Below are 19,629 nucleotides of genomic sequence, written 5' to 3'. Positions count from 1 at the left end.
GTACATCATCAGCTGAATAAATAACATTTCCATTGAGGTATGGTTTGTTAAAATAAGACAATATTTGGCTGAGATACAACTATATGAATGAATGAAGTTCTTAGCAATGCATATTACTAATCTAAAATTAAGTTTTGATATATTTACAGTAGGACATTTACAAAATATCTTCATGGAACATGATCTTTACTTAATATCCTAATGATTTTTGGCATAAAAGAAAAATGGATAATTTTGACCCATACAATGTATTTTTGGCTATTGATACAAATATCCCCCAGCGACTGAAGACTGGTTTTGTGGTCACATATGCAGCATTGTTTACAAGCAAAAGCAGTCCAAAACAGCCCTAAACAAATAATGTTGGTGGATTTTGATGTGAGAGACAACAGGAGATGGGCTTTTTCACTGGAGGAAGCGTTATTATGGATTATAAGCAGTGGACTGAAGTTAAAATGTCTTAATGATCAATGTGTTTCATACAAACACACAGATTTTGTCTTCTCCAGATGTGAACTGATGGCCTGGAGTGGTGTGGATGTGTTTATCAGCTGTTTGGACTCTCATTCTGACGGCACCCATTCACTGCAGAGCATCCATTGCTGAGACACTGATTCAATGCTACATTTCTCTAAATCTGTTCACACGAAGAAACAAACTTGTCTTCAAGTGAGTAAAATGAGGGGTGAATGTTCAGAAAACTTTCATTTTTGGCTGAACTATTCCTGTAATCATGAGAACAAGGTTACTAGAAACATAACAACAGTATAAACTAACTATCTCTAAACTAACCAGACTGCAAATTTACCATAAAAAAAGTTAATTAGGGTTAATTATTGTAAAATGTTTTTAATTGTAATTTGTATTTCTTATTTCCAAATATTCACACTTCTACAGAAGTAGTGCTTTAAATATTGATTTTCTGATAAATACCGTTTCTGAATATTTCTAATTATTACAATATTTAATAAATTAATAATAATAATAAATAACAATATTAATGACACTAGTATATCGATAAAACTCTGTTGTCTGATATTCAGGCCTTGGTCAAATGCTAATTAACTTGGACATTGTTCATATTTTATGCCTTTATATCTTGTGGTAATTTTTCCCTGTGTTTTCTGTTATTTTTAGTCATTTTGTTATGCAGTTTTGTCATTTTTTTGTCGACAACTAATTGAAATACATGCTATAATTCATTCAAATAAATGTGGTCTTACCACATTATTTAATCTCCGTGTCTGATTTGAAGCTGGCAGAATGCTAACGCTAACGAGCATTAACTGACGGAAATAACCGTAATTTTTACCCTCCCAGTCAAATATTGCGTTGCAAAGAGCAATACAAGTTTTAACTTGTCTATAACTTGGCAAATGACCATGGAATAAGCGGGATAATCAATGGCTAGCCGTGCATTAAAGGATTTTATAAATAAGGATCCGCTTCGCCTTGGTTATCCCTTACATACACACACATATACACACAGTATATGTGTGTATGCGTGCGCTTTACATGAAAATAAAAATATGAAGTGGACATTACTGAGGTATTTCATCAAATGTAGATATGTAAATGGTTACAACAGTAAAAGCTGTAGAATACAGCAGCAGATTGTGCAATAATTGTATAACACTTCCTCCATCTGCAGCATGACTGACCCACCCAAGAAACAAATTCATGCTGAACCAAAGCCAGCATCTCCATGTTTCAACAGGTCTACTTTCTTCAGAATCCACACTTAAGCTTGTTTTCTCAGTGTGTGTGTGTCTGGGCATGTGCACGAGTGAACACTGTAAATTATTTTTGTTGTTGTTTTTTTTACAGAATCATGGAGAAAGCAACACATTAACAGAGCTGTCAAACAGAAGTGTCAATCACAGCTGAAAATGCACAGTTTTTTGTTCTAACACTCCTGCTCCAGACAGCTGAGTGGTTTGATGACTGCAAAACATCTGCTAAAAGAGCACAGCGTTACCACATAATGCAAGAAGCAGCCAGCTAAAGCTACGCTCACACTTTCATCAAAACATTTCTTCAAACACCGCAACAGTCATAATATGACATCACACTCTGCAGTGTACGCTTTAAAAACAAATTCAACACATAGCAAATTATAAAAAACACCAAATGTTGCAGCATACTCCACTTTGCTGCAGCTTTAAAGCCTAAAATAAATATCTTAAAATAGATATACATGGTCTACCTGCCAGTTGGAATTTATTTTATTTTTTATCTTTTTTACTTTTTACAATTAATATAACTATTATTTGAATGCTGTTACCTCTTATCATGTTGTTGTCCTTGTTTTATTAAAAAAAAAAAAAAAAAACATTACTGTGCATTATTGTGATTTTACCACGGTACAGAGGGAGGCACAACCACTTGCTTTATTTAAAGATTTTATGTATTATATATTAAATTGCACCTCAACACTTTAAAAAAAATGTTGGATTTAAAGAGCCAAAACAGTCTAATCAACCTAAAACACAAAAATAATAAAATAAGACAAAATTAAATTAAATTTACAAAATAAATAGTTTTCTCTTGTTTTGTGCTGCACTACAGTACAATTATTATTTAAATTAACTATATCATATTATAATTATATGTTATTATTAGAAGTATATATATATATATATAATTTGCCGCTTTTAGACTTTATATTAACAAACTTGCCCCTTTTAGCACTCTATTCATTTACTGCTTGTTTTCTATTTAAAAACTACCACTAGCTTCTCTATTCTTTTTGTATTCTATATATTTGTTTTCTTTTATTTATTATACAATTAACAAAAAGCAAAATAAAAGGCCTCTAACACTAGCTTGCTCTATTCTTTTTCTATTCTATGTGTTTTCTTTTTAATAATTAATAAAAACAAAAAAACCTTGCTATTGGACTGCGCTAGGCTAACTGCGGCTTGTTATAAAAACTTGCGTATCATTGCTCTTTTGTTGATTTTGATTGCTTGCATTGTCCTCATTTGTAAGTCGCTTTGGATAAAAGCATCTGCTAAATGACTGAATGTAATATTGGTTAAAGGGACACTCCACTTTTTGGATATAGGCTCATTTTACAACTCCCCTAGAGTTAAAGGGGCTGTGTGTAGGTTTTTACTTAAATCTTTAAGATAGAGTTTTCATTTGTCCATTTATGAGCCAACCATAATATAATAGGAAGAATGACACCTTGACTGTCCACCACGGTTGCCTCTATCAGCCTGTAGGCTCAGTTGTGTCTGGAGGAGTCGCGCCACATTGGTGTGAATTGGGGTGGTGATGGCGCAGTGGATAAGACACATGCCTTTGGTGTGAGAGACCCGGGTTCGAATCCACTGTGAGACACCAATGTGTCCCTGAGCAAGACACTTAGCCCCTAGTTGCTCCAGAGGCGTGCGACCTCTGACATATATAGCAATTGTAAGTCGCTTTGGATAAAAGCGTCAGCTAAATGAATAAATGTAAATGTAAATGTGAAAATTCACAAAATGTGACGTCATGCGCGTTCTCGTCTACAGCGGCAGTCGCTAGCGGTAGTGTTTTAAATGGACTCTGCGGACGGAAAGAAGCGACCAGCCTCCAGCACAACCCAGACACCCACGGAAACTCCTCGTAAGCTTAAATAAATAAAAAAAAGTCTTATCTAGTGCGCACCAAGAACGAGCATGAGACTGGCTGCAGTTCCTCTAACGGCCACCGGTGTCAGTAACTGTTAGAAATTTCAGAACTTACGCAGTGCTCCTTTAAACAGTTGAGTTTTACCGTTTTTTAATCCATTCAGCCGATCTCCGGGTCTGGCGGTAGCACTGTTAGCTTAGCTTAGCATAGATCATTGAATCGGATTAGACCATTAGCATCTCGCTCAAAAATGACCAAAGAGTTTTGATAATTTTCCTATTTAAAGCTTGACACTTCTGTAGTTACATCGTGCACTAAGACCGACGGAAAATGAAAAGTTGTGATTTTCTAGGCTGATATGGCAAGGAACTATACTCTCATTCCGGCGTAATAATCAAGGAAGGTACCATGAGTGCAGCAGGCGTAGTGATATTACGCAGCGCCTATAGTTCCTAAATGTCTTAAATGTCATTGTTGGTACATTTTACCAGTATTTTAAAAATTAAAATAAGAAAAATATGCAATATAAAAATAATTTAAGAAATAAATGTGTTTTACAGAGAAAAGTTTTTTCCGAAAGGTACATCTGAAAAAAAGGGGTCTTATAATCAGGGTCGTCTTAAATTGGGGTCAATACAGTGTATATTTATTTAATGCCATGCCAGCATCTTAAGCTATTTTCATGGCAACTAAACATGTAAGAACAAACACGGAGCAAATCATAGTTGAAGTCAATGACAGCATGGCGAGATTGATAGTCGCTCACTCAATCGGTTTGGCGAAGCCTTCGAAAACCGAACACTGTCAATTCCAATTCAATCAACAGCAGCACTTCGTCAAGCTCCATTAAATCATCACACACTTAGTGCTGTGCTTACAACACACACCAGATGCTGCCTGCGCCTTTGAGCAGAGAGAGATTCGTCACGCAGAGGACAGAGATGGATGAGGGGATGATTCAAAGGACATGAGGGAGAGAGAGACGGGTGAAAGAACAAACAGCAAACAATAACGGAGAGTAAACATCTGCTGGGGAAAGCACAGACTCAGGGGTATGTGACATGATGTATCATCTACCATAATGACTGAAAGATAACACAAATGACCACCAAGAGACATGAAGGTTGTTGGAAACCGAAATATAACAACGTCGTAATTATTGTTTGCAAAATGTGCGAGCTGATGTTATCATGTCAGCTGTTTTGTAAAAAACTAATTAAAATGCACCATAATTCACACTTTCATTGCCTATTTTAATGCCCCAAAAATCAACATATGCAGGGCCAAATTTATATAAAATGATATAGTGTTGCAATATCACACGTGCTGCTACTCCTAAATCTCAGCACAAATGCAAAAGTCCTATTGATTTTATAAAAACAGTTCAATATTCAATAAGTTAACATTTTCAATATTTACAAATTTATAAATGAAATCACAGCAGAACAGTTTTACACCTGCAAGTAACACATAGCAGTGCTTCATTACTGAATGAATCTGCATTTTAAACAAATCGTTTGAATGAATGACTTGCCGCCACCTACTGGCAGTCTAAGTTTATTATTATTATTATTATTTAAATCTCATAGCATTATTTATGCAATTGCAGTAAATGCAGGGTGCATTCATTCATTCCACCTCTGAGCTGCTTTAAACAGTCTGTGTAAATGTATCTAAATGCCAATTATTTAGTTGATACTAATTTCATTTGATTGGTATTGGATCTATAGTATTTTATTATTCTCATTGAATTTGTTGATTAAATGTAAGGATTTTACAAAAAAGATGATGCATACATCTAATTAGGTTAAGAAACACTGCCCTTATGAAGGTAAAAAAGAAAGACCCTGAAATTAGTTTACGGGGGTAAATATAGCTTTGTAGTGGAACAGTCCAGGTCTGTTATCACTGTGAACTGACCATCACACAGAATATGAAAAAAAATAATGAAAAGGACTTTGACATATTTTGCACGTTCGTACATGCGTACCTGTGGCGACATTTCTGCAAAATGATATTTTCGCGACTCTTTCAAAGTGAAATGTCCAATGAGTTGCACTAAAAAGCATGTTTAGTTTTATCCAAAACAGATGAATGTGAATCTGGCAACATTTTGTATCACGGCAGATTAGAAATCAAATGAAATGCCTACGCTAAATCTAACCATTAGTGTTATCAAAAGCAATTGGCTAAATCAACCATGCCATGTATTTGCAAGTGCAGTGCTGTACCAGGTGAGCTACTGAGCAAGTTTACTATATCAGAAATGCCATATAGAGCTGGTTATTTGATGCAAATGTCAAAATGTATTCAAAATGCAGTTCACAAACCAAGCACTATAGTAAAATGTTTTGAGATCATAATAGTTCTCTGTATGAAAATAAGTCTTTATTAACCAATAATACTATACTAATAACACTAGTGTTCATTTCAGCTGGAGACGGGAGTGTATTGCGTGTATAGGTATGTTTTTACAAAAATGTGGGTAGAGGCACAGTTTTCCAATGAGAATGTGTTGAAAAAGACATTACCACATGGAAATAAATCAGATGTTGACGTTTCTGCGACATGACTCTTCTACACATTACTGTATGTATTGTTACCATGACATAAAACCACTCCTGTGGTCATATCAGGTCACAACACCCACCCGTATAAAACACACTCCATCAGTTTAGCATCAGGATAATGATGTCTGCAATGACCTTCCTTGTTATAAACTGACAGCATTTTTCAGAGACATTCTCACAAATCAGAGCCACAGGCTTTAGAAAGTGCCATTTTCTAAAGGTGTGAGCACATTCTGAACATGACAAACTTTGAGCTCTAATTAAGAACATATTCACACCGTTTCCATTATTCAGACACCTCATAATTAAAACACACATCATTCCAGCAGACCTTGACTGCAGCTTTTCCATTTATGAGAGCGTGTTTTGGTGTGTGTGTCTGTGTGTGGGTGGGTGAATATAAAAACGAGGCAGAAGAGAGGATAAATCATCAAACTATGTGTGTGCTGCCGACAGAGAGCAGTAAATTCTGATATGACTGTTTTAAGAGTAAAATTACCTGATGGCCCCTCATCCTCTGGAAGTGGCTGATGGTGTCGCTAATGGTGTAAACCCTCACGTGGCCCATATGCAGCTGACCCGATGGGTACGGGAACATGGAGAGGACGTAGAACTTCTTCTGCGAGCTCTGAAAAAACAAAGAGTCATTCTGTGCCTTTTTCATTTTAAAGAATTTCTGTACGATTTTCAATGATGATCTAAACCTGTATAACCTTCTTTTGTAGATACTTTGAAAACAGTTTAGAGTCCCATTGACATCCATAGCATGGACACAAATACTACGGACACCAATGGGACCTCTTGGGTCCTCAAAACATCTTTTGTGTTCAACAGAAAACATAAACTCATACAGTTCTGGAATAAGATGAGGGTGAGTGAATGATGACAGAATTTAATTTTTTGAGCGAACTATCCCTTTAAGCTCTATCAGTTATCAAGATTGATTATCAAGAAACATAATGCTTATAGTTTTATAAAGCATAAATTATTCTGATCAAACTTGTATTATTTGAGCTGTATTGTACAGTTGAATGTATTTCTCAAAGTATAATAAAAAATAATAATAATACTGATAATATGATTAAAACTTTATTTTTAAGGAACTTTAACAGTAAGCCTCTTTTGTGCAGCACGTTTTTTTTCCAAGAAATGAAAGTTACATTTTCATTTGATTACATTTTTAAAGTTTTATGCCTTTATTTATTTACCAGCGTATTTGATAAGTTTGTAATAAATTATAAATCCTGAAAAGTTAAAACAGTCAACACAGCATTTCTGAGCAAAAAACATTTTATAGAGTCCTATAATTGAAAACAAAAATCTATAAACTATTCAATTGTTTTTGAATGTAAAAACATTTTATGATTCTTTATGGTTTTTGATTATTACATTTCAATTAAACCACTTAAAAAAAGAAAACCACAGAACTCAAAAAAATAGATGTTCTAAAAAATTTTTTTTTTTTTTATAAATTGTTGCTAAATTAATTAATTTCAGATCACTAACATTTATTTTAAAGGAGACATATTATGTCCCTTTTTACAATATGTAATATAACTCCCTGGTGCCCCCAGAAGTTGTCTGTGAAGTTTCAGCTCAAAATACCCCAAAGATCATTTATTATATCATTTTGAATATGCCTATTTTGAGTAGAAGCAGAAAAACTGCTGTTCTCGTGCATGTCTCTTTAAAAGCAAATGAGCTGCTGTTCCCCGCCCCCTTTTCCAGAATAGAGCTGTGCCATTACAGCTTGTCCCTGCTAAAAACATCTGTTATCATGTTTATCATGCTGAAATCATGCGTTTTAAACCATATTAGTTTAAACTTCTGATATACAGATTTCTGTGTGCACACATGTGTGCATCATCTGTCACACGGCATGTGAGTACGAAAGCTCTCATTCACACACAAGTTTACGTTAAAAACACACGAGTTACAAAAATGGGGTGGAATGGTGGAAATGGGCCATGGTTGGAAACTTACGGATTAAGGGGAGGTCATATTATAATGAGATCCCTTTGCAATGTCACTAGGGAAGCAAAATCAGACGCGCTCGTTTTTTCAGATGCTTGCAGAAAAAGGTTTACCAAAACAAAGTTTTCACGTTTCCTTGGTTGGCAGACACACCGGGGACCTGATTATAGCACTTAAAATCTGGAAAAGTCAGATTTTCATGATAGGTTACCTTTAACCATTAAAATAGAATACAGTAAAAATTAAAACAGAAAAAAATGGAAATTTGGGGAAAAATAAAACAGAGAAACAAGAACTTCGGTGGTAGCATGCAACGCAATCATTGGTATTTTTCATATATGGTGTACATTATAATTATATTGATTTACCATGGCAACATGCAATGGTACTTTTTTAGGTATGCTGGTTGCTGTAATAATATTCAGGCCAGACTGTCCTGGTCAAATACAAGCAATCACGTCTAGTGTAGTGGAAGCTTGAGGTTACAACTCAATATCGCCAGTTAGTTCTCAGAGCAGATCCCTAATGTGAGGCATTGTTTAAGTGCAGGCTGCTGACCTGTGAGACCCGCTAGGCTCATACATTCAGTCACGCTCTCCACGGCAGTTTTAATGATTCATGACGGCTTTGAAGAAGCGCGCCGCACTGGGCAAGCATTAATCAGTGCAGGTCAAAAAGGCCTGAATTATTCAGCAGCTGAAAGAGACAGAGACACATTTTGGGAGAGAATACATCTCCACCGCATCTCCCTCAGAAGCTTTTCCATTAATCCTGTGAATCAGTCTTCAAGTGGGTGGAACTGGAATTTGGTACATAAACAATTGAGGTCAGTTTTCAGAGAGTCGACCCCACTAAAATCTATTCGGAGTGCAAGAGAAACATTTTTTTTTTTTTTTATGAAAAGCCAGTGACTGTACAAGAAGCCTTTGGTGTGGTGAGAACATGTGAAAACTAACAGTGTGAGAAAACAATAGGAAGAACTGCTAAAGGAAAACAAGGCAGATGGAGCAGGACTGCAGCACATGTCTGGGGAATGAAAGCAAAAGGTGTTAAATGGTCTCGGCTCAGGGTCAGACTATTTTTAGAAGCCATGCCATGAACACCTTCAAACGACAACAGAAATACCACAGCAGAAACACATCTGATTTTGAGCGGGGGAAAAAACAACAACATATTTTACAGGACTAGTTCATCCAAAAGAGAAAATTTATTGAAAATGTATTCACCATCAGGCCAACCTAGATGTATGTTACTTTGTTTCTTCATCAGATTTGGTTTGGAGAAATGTAGCATTACATCTCTTGCTCAGCAATGGATGCTCTGCAGTGAATGGGTGCCGTCAGAATGAGAGTCCAAACAGCTGATACAAACATCAATAATCCACACCACTCCAGTCCATCAGTCAATGTCTGGAGAAGCCAAAAGCTTTTTCATTTTTAATAAATTGAAACTCTTTCTTGAAAGTTGTATAAAAGTTTTTCAAAACCATATAGAAGAATAGATTTCCAATAAATTGCCACATATTTTAAACTTTTCCTTTATCATGGACATCCTTTATTATTTATTCAGTAATGACCCATATAGGAGTTATATCTATTTTGCAATAAACATTACTTGGGGGGCAAAAATGAAGAAGCATCCTCCAATATTTAAGATAAGGGGGCATGTTTATATAGCATGCTTTTTTTTCATAATATTGCAACCCTGAAATGAGTCCCTGTTTTTAATTTATAGGCAATTTTCATTATGCAACTATTGTGTAAATACATGTTTGCCACATTCAAGCAGCATTAAACTGTTTACTGTAGCTTCTGTTCCATCTTTACAGTATAAAGATGACTTTTGTTGATGTTGATCAAATTTTATTGGTAACGGTCTGATTGATTGAAGTCTTTGGTTAAATTTAACTTCTTTCCTACAAGACAAAAACTGCCACTAAAGGGAAGAAAATCAGTTCCAAATATTGGGTAAATATTGCCCCTTAATGAAAGAAATATAATTTCTGACCCTGCTTACAATCAATGACAACAGTCAATGGTTTCATATTGTTTTGCCATTTCTGATTCAATCACGTGTTGAAAGAATTTAAGCACAATCTTGTACTTTTGTCTTTTATTTTCAAATACTCAAATCACAATTTCTAATGTTACTGATATTGAATGAAAGTGTAATTTGATTAATCTCTGGGCCAGTTGGTTGGATGGATGAGATCTGATCTACGTACATCTAGAACTGAACCTTCAGTCTTTGAATGATTCCATTAATAAATGCAGCTCCAGCAAACACATGCGTCCTCATGATAGCAGGGCACTCTCTCCTACAGAACACGACAACAAGCTTAAAAGCCAACAGAGACCAACCTGCAAACCTGAACAAAAAGCAGCTTCTCTGTAAGACTAATGCTTCAGAAGCCAGACGTCTCTTTTCTCACACATACAAAGGTTTTCTCTGCGAGGTGGAAGGGATTCTTTGAATGAAAATCTCAAGGGAGAGACACTTCAAAGTAAAAACATAGCATACTGTCACTGAAAATCCCCTCCTCTCACCTTTAAAAAGAGAATTTCTAAGGCATTTCCACATTGCACTTGTTGATCACACTAACTTTGAGAAATGGATGACAGCAGAGGTTCGTGGGCTGCTAAAGACCAGAGATGAAGCATTCAGATCAGGAGATAAAGCAGCCCTCAAAACAGCAAGAGCCAGTCTGTCCTGTGGCATCAAAAATGCAAAACGGTCATACGCTCAAAAAAAATCAACAATCACTTCACAGACAGCAGAGACACATGGAGCCTGTGGCAAGCCATTCAGACCATCACTGACTACAAGCCCCCGCCACAGGCCTGTGATGAGGACACATCCCTCCCCGATGCACTCAACCACTTTTATTCACGGTTTGAAATGCAGAATGACACACCTGCACAAAAACTGCCCACACCTCCCAACGACCGGGCGCTCTGTCTGTCTGTCGGCGACATAAGGAAGAACCTATCTAGGATTAACCCACGCAAGGCTGCGGGTCCTGACAACATACCTGGCCGTGTTCTGAGAGACTGTGCTGCACAGCTGACAGATTTCCTAACAGATATCTTCAACACCTTGCTGAGCCAGGCAGTCGTCCCCACATGTCTCAAATCCACAACAATCATACCCAAATGCACAACAATCGGTACCAAAGAAATCACCTGTGTCCTGTCTAAATGACTACCGTCTCATAGCACTGACTCCAATCATGATGAAGTGCTTTGAGAGGTTAGTCATGCACAGCATCAAAACCAGCCTCCCCAACACACTCGACCCGCTCCAGTTTGCATACCGTCCAAACCGCTCTACAAACGATGCAATTTCCTCCACCCTCCACCTGGCTCTTACCCACCTAGAAAATAAAGACTCCTATGTTAGAATGCTATTCATTGATTTCAGCTCGGCATTCAACACAATAATCCCACAACAGCTCATAAATCAACTAAACCTGCTGGGCCTTAACAATTCCCTGTGTAATTGGATCCTGGACTTTCTAACTGGAAGACCTCAGTCAGTCTGTGTCAGCAACAACACCTTGAGCACTACCACATTGAGCACAGGTGACCCACAAGGCTGTGTGCTTAGCCCGCTGCTCTTCACACTGCTGACCCACGACTGCACTGCCAAGTTCAGCTCCAACCACATCATCAAGTTTGCTGATGACACAACAGTGGTAGGTCTCATCAGCAACAACGATGAAACACACTACAGAGAGGAAGTGGCACAGCTGGCTGAATGGTGTGGCACTAACAATCTGTCCCTCAATGTGGAGAAGACAAAGGAGGTTGTGATGGACTTCAGAAGAAACTCCGTTGACCACCTCCCACTGACCATCAACAGCTCGACTGTGGAGAGAGTCAGCAGCACTAAATTCCTGGGGGTGCACATCACAGAGGATCTCACCTGGACCACCAACACCATGTCACTCTCCAAAAAGGCACAACAGCGCCTACACTTCCTCCGCCGGCTGAAAAGAGCAAGTCTCCCTCCACCCATCCTCACCACATTCTACAGGGCCCCATTGAGAGTGTGCTGACCAGCTGCATCACTGTCCCCACATGTAGCACAATAAAGCTCAACTTGAACTTGAAATGTATCGTAAAAGCGGTCCGTATGTCACCTACATTGGAAGAAAATTATTTTTGCTGCTTGTTCAATTTATTTTACTAAACTAAAGCAACACAATTGCCAAGTATTTTATCACAACTGATCCACTTCTTATGTGTAAAATTTCCTTTAAAAAAAACTTGTGTTAGGACTTAAAGGTGTCATGTTTTCCTTTCTTTTTGGAGTGTTACAATCTGTTTGTGTATAGATAAGCTCCCTGAAGTTACAAAGACTAAAGTCTCAAAACCAAAGAGATATTCTTTATAAACGTTAAGACTTGTCCACGCCGTCCTAAAACGACTCATTCAAACACGCCCCCACGTCTACGTCACGGTGTGGGAAGGTTTGCAAAACACCACCCAAATGTTTACGCAGAGAAAGAGGGCGTGATTTTTATTCTGGCTGTAGTATTGTTGCTGCCACCGGCGCCACGTCCTGGAAACGCTGTGTTTCGCTGTGAAAGAGAAAGTACTTTGTCTGGGCTTCCAAAAGAGGACACAACTAGAAATCAGTGATTAAGTTATATTTACAACACTGTTCCAGAACAGTTCAACTCAAATATTAGAGTGTGTGCAGCGCATTTTACGGAGGATTATTTCCTGGGAGAGTAGCCTACAATGCTGGCTGCACAAAGACTGTTTCTATAAAGTGGGGCAGTTCCAACTTTGCAAGGACAGTCTGGCACTTCTGACTCACAGCCTGCAAGTACGTTTTCTTATTCAAAGAATTTGCCACTGACGATTCAAACGCTAGTTTTGAGCAATATAGAGTAGCGCTTGATGTTTGTCGTTTCTCCGATCACAAATGCAGACATGGTAATGTTTACGCGGCGCAATGCAACGCGACACGTAAAAAGACAATATAAATCATTATAATCAGTAATTATTTCCTCACTGAATGCAACAAATGCCTCGTTTGTAATGGGTTTTATTGCTTTTGTGTCGTCTCGCTGGGAAAGGCCATCACAATGCAGTGAGGGGCGTAACATTTCCGTCTCACGCTTGAGGTATTCGGCCAATCACAACGCAACCAGATAGCTGGCCAATCAGAGCACACCTCGCTTCTCAGAACGATGAGCTTTGTAAAAATGTACGCGTTTCAGAAAGACGGAGCAACAATAATGTACAGTATGTGGAAAATAATGTGTTTTTTTTTTACCTTAAACCGTTACACCACATACACAAAATAATGTTCTTTTTAGCAACATCATATGACCCCTTTAATGAATCATTTTAATTGCATTAACAAACTACATGGGTGGAATTTTAGTTCCCCGCATAATTTGCATAGGACTGAATTGGGAGAATAAATGTTGAAATTAAGGGTTATAATTGTATGCAGTAGTAAGTAAAAGGGAAAGAACTGTTAGTGTTTTTTGTTTAGCTATGTTAGACATTTAAAAGAGTTACCGTTGGAGAGTAGAGATAGTGGTTAGGGATGGTTGTATTATGACTATGATATTTTTGCTTCATTCATTCACTTATGGTGCATTCAAATCCTGCTGGGAAGTTGGTATTTAAGAGTTGGTGTAAGTTGTAATTACACCATCAGATGCATCCAAGTCACTTTTATCAGAACATAATTTTTTTTTTACTCTACTTATCCTAAATGATGAATAAAGAATGTACATCATGTGTATTTTTGCTTTTTATGCTTTTATTCAATAATGAATGTTCTACTGAATTTTTTAAATGCAACTTATAAATGACATTTATTAAATTCAGCAAATTTGCCATCAATACAGAAGTTGCGTTCTTGTGTCCAAAATGTTTTCTCAGTGACATGAACCCAACTCAGAAACTTAAAGAACTTCAAGCTTAAAGAAAATCAGTTTTCTTACTTGTACATATGACTTTACGGTGGCATTAAAGGTGCTACAGAATGCATTGATACAATATTTTGAATTGTCCTCTGATATCTACATTAAGTTAAGGGCAAGAATTCTCCAGAAACAGTTTTACATGTGCATTTACAAGCCTAGGATTTTTCCCGAGAATGAAACGGTATGTTATTACCTTATTTGGAAGGGTCATGAATAATAATGCTGAGCTCTGCTCTGATTGGCTGTTTCACAGCGCGGCTCATTTCAGTAGCTCACACAGCAATCAGATCTCTACTGTCTGGCATGAACGATGGAGAGATTAGGCATCCAACCTTATATGTTTGAGCCTGTATCAGACGAAGATACAGATTTTGAGAGATTTTGCAAGAATGTTTAGCGTCCGTAGTATGAACGTGATCGCTGCGATCGAGACGCTGGTGGAGTGAATGAGGCTTGAGAGAGGGACACAGCCTCTGTGTTGCCAGATACAGCTGTTATAAGCATTTATGGACTTGTCTTTTCACTCTTTTTGACACTTTAGAAAGTTAATAAAGTAGGACGTTGCAGTTTAGGGTCAGCGATATCTTTAGCTTATCTTAATTGCAAAAGATTTTAAATAATTTGGGTTTATTTTTGTTTATTTTAATAGCAATATATGGCAACACTGCATCGATGACTTGGCTGTGCAGGTCCGGCTGGCCTAGAACATGGGCTGGAATACGTTATGCAAATGTTGGGGGTGGAAACATTTAATGATCCTGACAGTAATGTCACAGTCGGTGTTATGTTGGGATTCGCCTATTTTTCAGTGGTCTTTTGCATTCACGAGGAGGAAACAATGGTGTTTGAGGCTCACTGTATGTCATTTCCATGTACAGAACTCTTATTATTCAACTATGCCAAGGTAAATACAGTTTTCCATTCTATGGCACCTTTAAATATGACCTTTCTGACATGACTTGAGCACATCATTAGTCACTTTGTTAATTTACGAAGCCAAGTGGATTTTACTTTGAACTTTGAATTGAAACTTAAAAAGTTTGGCTTTAAAAGCTACGTAAGAAACTTTAATTTATATTAAAAACAGAGTAAATTTTACTCGTTCATTGTATCTGATAATAAAATAAAATAAAATTGTGTAATTCTTTATATATTTTGTTTGATTTTCTTTATTATATTCATATTTTTCTTTATTTTTACAGGTTCCGCATTCTTGTTTTATTTTGATATATTCATGGATCCAAATGGAATTTTGGATCTCTTTTATGATGTCAACAAAAAAATTACAATGATTTTAGGAATAACATTCCATGTGAATTTTATAGATTCACCTTTTGTGTTAAGAAAGATGAAAGTCACACAAGTTTAAAACTACATGATGATTAGATTAAAACAAAATCCTGGTTAACTTTGTCTATTGACAGTTAGCTGATGTTCTGAGCATCTTTGCATATTAGTATCATCTGCTGTACATCATCAGTCACATGATTCGTGAGTTACCTGATCCGCCGCATCTCTCTGCCACTGTTCCTGTATGCGACCGTGCCACCACTGCTCCACCCGCCGCCGTGTCTCCGCCTTATAATCACGCTCCCAGACCCCCGATTCACTGAACAGAGTGCGGACGCTCAGCCTGAGCAGACGGCCATTGACCAGCGGCCTCTGCAGACACACACCTGCCCTCCACACAGCCAGCGGCATTACTCTGAGGAAGCACACGGTCAGAGATTAAACAGAGATATATTCCCATTTTGAGCACTCCAGGGTGATTATGAACATGAAATTATCCAGCCATGGCTTCCTGTTTCACAGAAATATATAAATAAACAACACAAAAATGGGTCACTGAGCACAAAACCAAGCTTCTGCTGGCCATTCCAGTCCTCTGACCTGAACCCTGTAGAAAAGGTGAACTGAAGAGAGGAAGCACCATCATGGAGCTGTGAATCTAAAGGATCTGGAGTGATTCTGGATGAAGGGATGGTCTCTGATCTCTTGTCAGGTGTTCTCGAAACCTCATCAGGCATTATAGGAGAACATTTAGAGCTGTTAAACTGACAACTGGAGGTTTCAAAAATTATTGAATAAAAGGGTGCCGTTAATTGTGGCCAATGTGTATTAGAGCAAAATATTTATTTCATAATGATATTTCCTCCCATTTTAAATTCTTATTATCCAATGAAAGGTTCGATTTTTGTGAATTTTTTAAATAACAGATCAAAAGGATTAACAATGCAGATTAATTTCCACAGCCTTCTTTGATCATATTTACCAAGGGTGCCAATAATTATGGCCACGACTGTAGTTTCATATTCATCATTTTCCTTCAATTAAACAGATTATGGTGTATTGTGCTCAGATGTCTGTTCTGTTAGAGAAACAAATAGACTCGGATATATTTAAGCCGTAACTATGGCAACAGTAGATAGTGTAAGGTAGTAATAAACCTGTCCCCTTGGAAACAAATGTTTTAACACCTACAAAAACTTCTAAATTGGTCACTTAAAGAAAAATAATGTATCATTACAAAGACAATGCACATGGGAGGTTTTGTAAAATGTTTTTAAAAAATTCTCACGAAAAAGTATTTCATTACGTTCGTTATAATTCATTCGAGGTCATTCTAATAAATTAGTATCATTTGGGTCCTTTTTGATATCTCTTTTTATCACTCCATCATAATAAAGTGTTCATCCGGTGAATAATACATGAAAACCTTCAGAATATGGACTGAATAAAATTGTAAAGTCTGAGGCAGGAAAGTGCTGCTGAAGTGGAGGCTTTTTAAGATATGTATTGTAATGTAAATATACTGACGTGTTATAAGTGATATACAATCAAAAACTGAAAGTGTACTTTGGATGTTTCTTTCCACTAGTCTGAAACAAGACAAGTTATGCATATAAAACAGCCAAAAGCTTTACCAGTGCCTGAAAAACCTTTAGTGTCTTGCCTTAAAAAAAAAAAAAAAATTATGTAAATCTGTCAATCCTCAAATTACCATCATATCGTTTTTAAATTTGCCAATCTATAAATCAAAATAACGAACGAACTACATAAATAAATAACTTTTACAATGACATGAACATTGCTTTAAAAAGTGAACTGTTCAAATGCATTTTTTTAAATAATTTTATCTTTCACCTGCTATGTTTTGTCAATGGATAATGATTCGTACCTGTGTCATATAATAAAAAAGATATAGAAAGAAAAACAGAAATCATGAAAGTAATAAATAAAAGGCTCTTCTAGAATAAAATAACTGTCCAGTCTTCACGAAACTGGAATTCATTACTAAGGTATTTTTGCCATATCGGGTCATATTTATATTTTCGGTGGCATTTGTAGCCCAATCCCTGTATAAAAATTAGCCTTCATCCCAAAATATACTTAAATCATACCACTTTATAGCATGTATGAATACTTTATGGCATAATGAATACCACTTTAGCATGTGTATCCGATATTTGGATTTCTTTTCATGATGACCCAGTTATCAAGCACCTGCTAATCTGATGCACATGAGGATATTGAGAAACATTCAGAGCCGCCCACCAGCTCACACACACACACACACACACACTCAAGGTCTCATGTGAGGGAGGAGGAGAAGCAGTGTCCCGTCGCTATGGTTACTCATCTTCCAGCGAGGAAGATTCATTGTGATCTTGGACTCCAAAGTGAATATCAATGTTCAATGTGATCATGAGTGTTAGAAGAGCCTCTGCAACTCGTATGCTAGTCAAGTCTAACGCATTTGAATGTGTAATGCAGCCTTTAACAACATTATCCATCGGTTTCAGTAATAAAGCCAGTATTTCTAGCAGGAGAGGATGTGTAAAAATAAAGACATCAGATGTCAAATGGTTAGAGCTGAAGAAGAGAGATCACATTCTACTTACACGACAAACAACGGGACCTATACCGATATATTGCGATCCGTTCAGTGTCATCGATATTATTTATTCATTCACAGCTTCATTTTGGTGCTGCATTAATACACGAAACGCTGATCTGACAGATTCACGCTGCTACACGGGCGCCGCCATGTTGTTCAAATAACTCCAACTTTATTTAAACCCCCGCGCTGAAGAACCATGGAGTAGATTTCAACAGAAACATGTAAAAGTTAATTATTCTATCTAATGCACTTTGAAGACAGGTGGAAGCATTCTTCACTGGCGTTCTCTTCTAAACATACTGGAGATGCTTTGGCCTTTTATTACTTTTATTTTTGTAAAGAATTAGACAGAGAACGAATTCACGCTCTTAAAGAGATAGTTCACCCGAAAATGTGTCGTCAAAAAAAAAAAATAATAATAGTCGGTGCGTCGCATACTGAGTAGGTATAGTACATCTGAATTTGAACTTACTTCGTGACTGTTAAAAAAGTGCATTCTAGAATATGAGTAGCATTAATGAACATCCGTCATTGTGTTACAGTCACGCGACCTACCAGAATCAGTGCCTCGTGCCATTCATAATCTTCTCAGGTGGTCCATGCAATGCACTGTACACTAGTAGAACAACAGGTTACAGAATTAAATGAATATGCAAACACTAGCTATGAAAAAGTCTATGCTATTTCATTCAGCATAGAAGTTAAATGCTAAAAACATTCATAAGAGCACTAGACAAAGTTAGCATCTATATAGCAATGGTTATTAATGAAAACAGTAATATGCATTGTTGCATGAATAATAAACAAATTAAACGCCCCTAACCTATAGTAAAGCATTAACTAATTTTGATGCAATAAATATAGTGTGCATCCCTCTAAAACAAAGAAAACATGTTTCACAAACATCACCATGTCTGTCTCTTTTAAAGTGCTTATAATGAGTTGTATTTGTAGGGGTTATTGTAGCACAACTCTTAACCCACCCCACACCTCACTAATTTTCAAACATGATGGGATCTGCACTTCAGAATCACAGCAAAATTAGCAGGTCATTTGGGTACTTTTCACCTACACTCTAAAAAAAATGGTGCTATATAGCACTAAAAGTGGTTCTTTGGCTCGTAATCATAGGGGAACCACTTTTGGTGCTATATAGCACCAAATCTTGGTGCTTCAGTGGTTCTTCACTGGTATGACTGAGGGGCTATATAGCACCGCTACCATACCTGTATGGTTCTTCAGTGGTTCTTTGGGGTGATTAAGGTGCTATATAGCACCACTGCTGTACAAAGAACCTGTTAAGCTCCTTTAAATGTTCTTTACGAGCCAAAGAACCACTGTTGGTGCAGTTTAGCACCATATTTGATGAAGAAATACAATGCAGTATGGCACCTCTTATGGTTCTACATAGCACCATTTGACAAAGATGCTGTATAGCACCTTTAAAGATATGGTGCTATATAGCACCAACAGTGGTTCCCCTATAATTACGAGCCAAGAACCACTTTTAGTGCTATATAGCACCATTTTATTTTCAAATAGTAGCCTATGAATTTGGATATATAATGTTTTGGTGTACTGTTTTTCACTTACTATAAAGAAGGGAATTATTCGAT

At 37.0% G+C, this 19,629-nt stretch overlaps 1 protein-coding gene across 1 annotated transcript in view; it reads right to left on the bottom strand.

Annotated features, from left to right (window-relative positions):
• The window catches only part of lars2 (leucyl-tRNA synthetase 2, mitochondrial), a 67,876-nt gene extending 49,688 nt beyond the window's left edge, over nucleotides 1-18,188 (bottom strand). The window contains exons 1-3 of the mRNA XM_079445008.1: nucleotides 18,015-18,188; nucleotides 15,613-15,817; nucleotides 6,688-6,816 (exon numbers count right to left, since the gene is read on the bottom strand). Coding sequence (XP_079301134.1) covers nucleotides 6,688-6,816; nucleotides 15,613-15,813 — 330 coding nt within the window. The 5' untranslated portion in view covers nucleotides 15,814-15,817; nucleotides 18,015-18,188. The remainder of the gene's footprint in view (nucleotides 1-6,687; nucleotides 6,817-15,612; nucleotides 15,818-18,014) is intronic.
• Nucleotides 18,189-19,629: the final 1,441 nt, after the last annotated feature.

Source organism: Barbus barbus (genome assembly GCF_936440315.1).
Source record: "Barbus barbus genome assembly, chromosome: 21".
Lineage (NCBI taxonomy): Eukaryota > Metazoa > Chordata > Actinopteri > Cypriniformes > Cyprinidae > Barbus > Barbus barbus.
The sequence above is the reverse complement of the archived record's forward strand: the minus strand, read 5'-3'. Positions and strand labels throughout refer to the sequence as shown.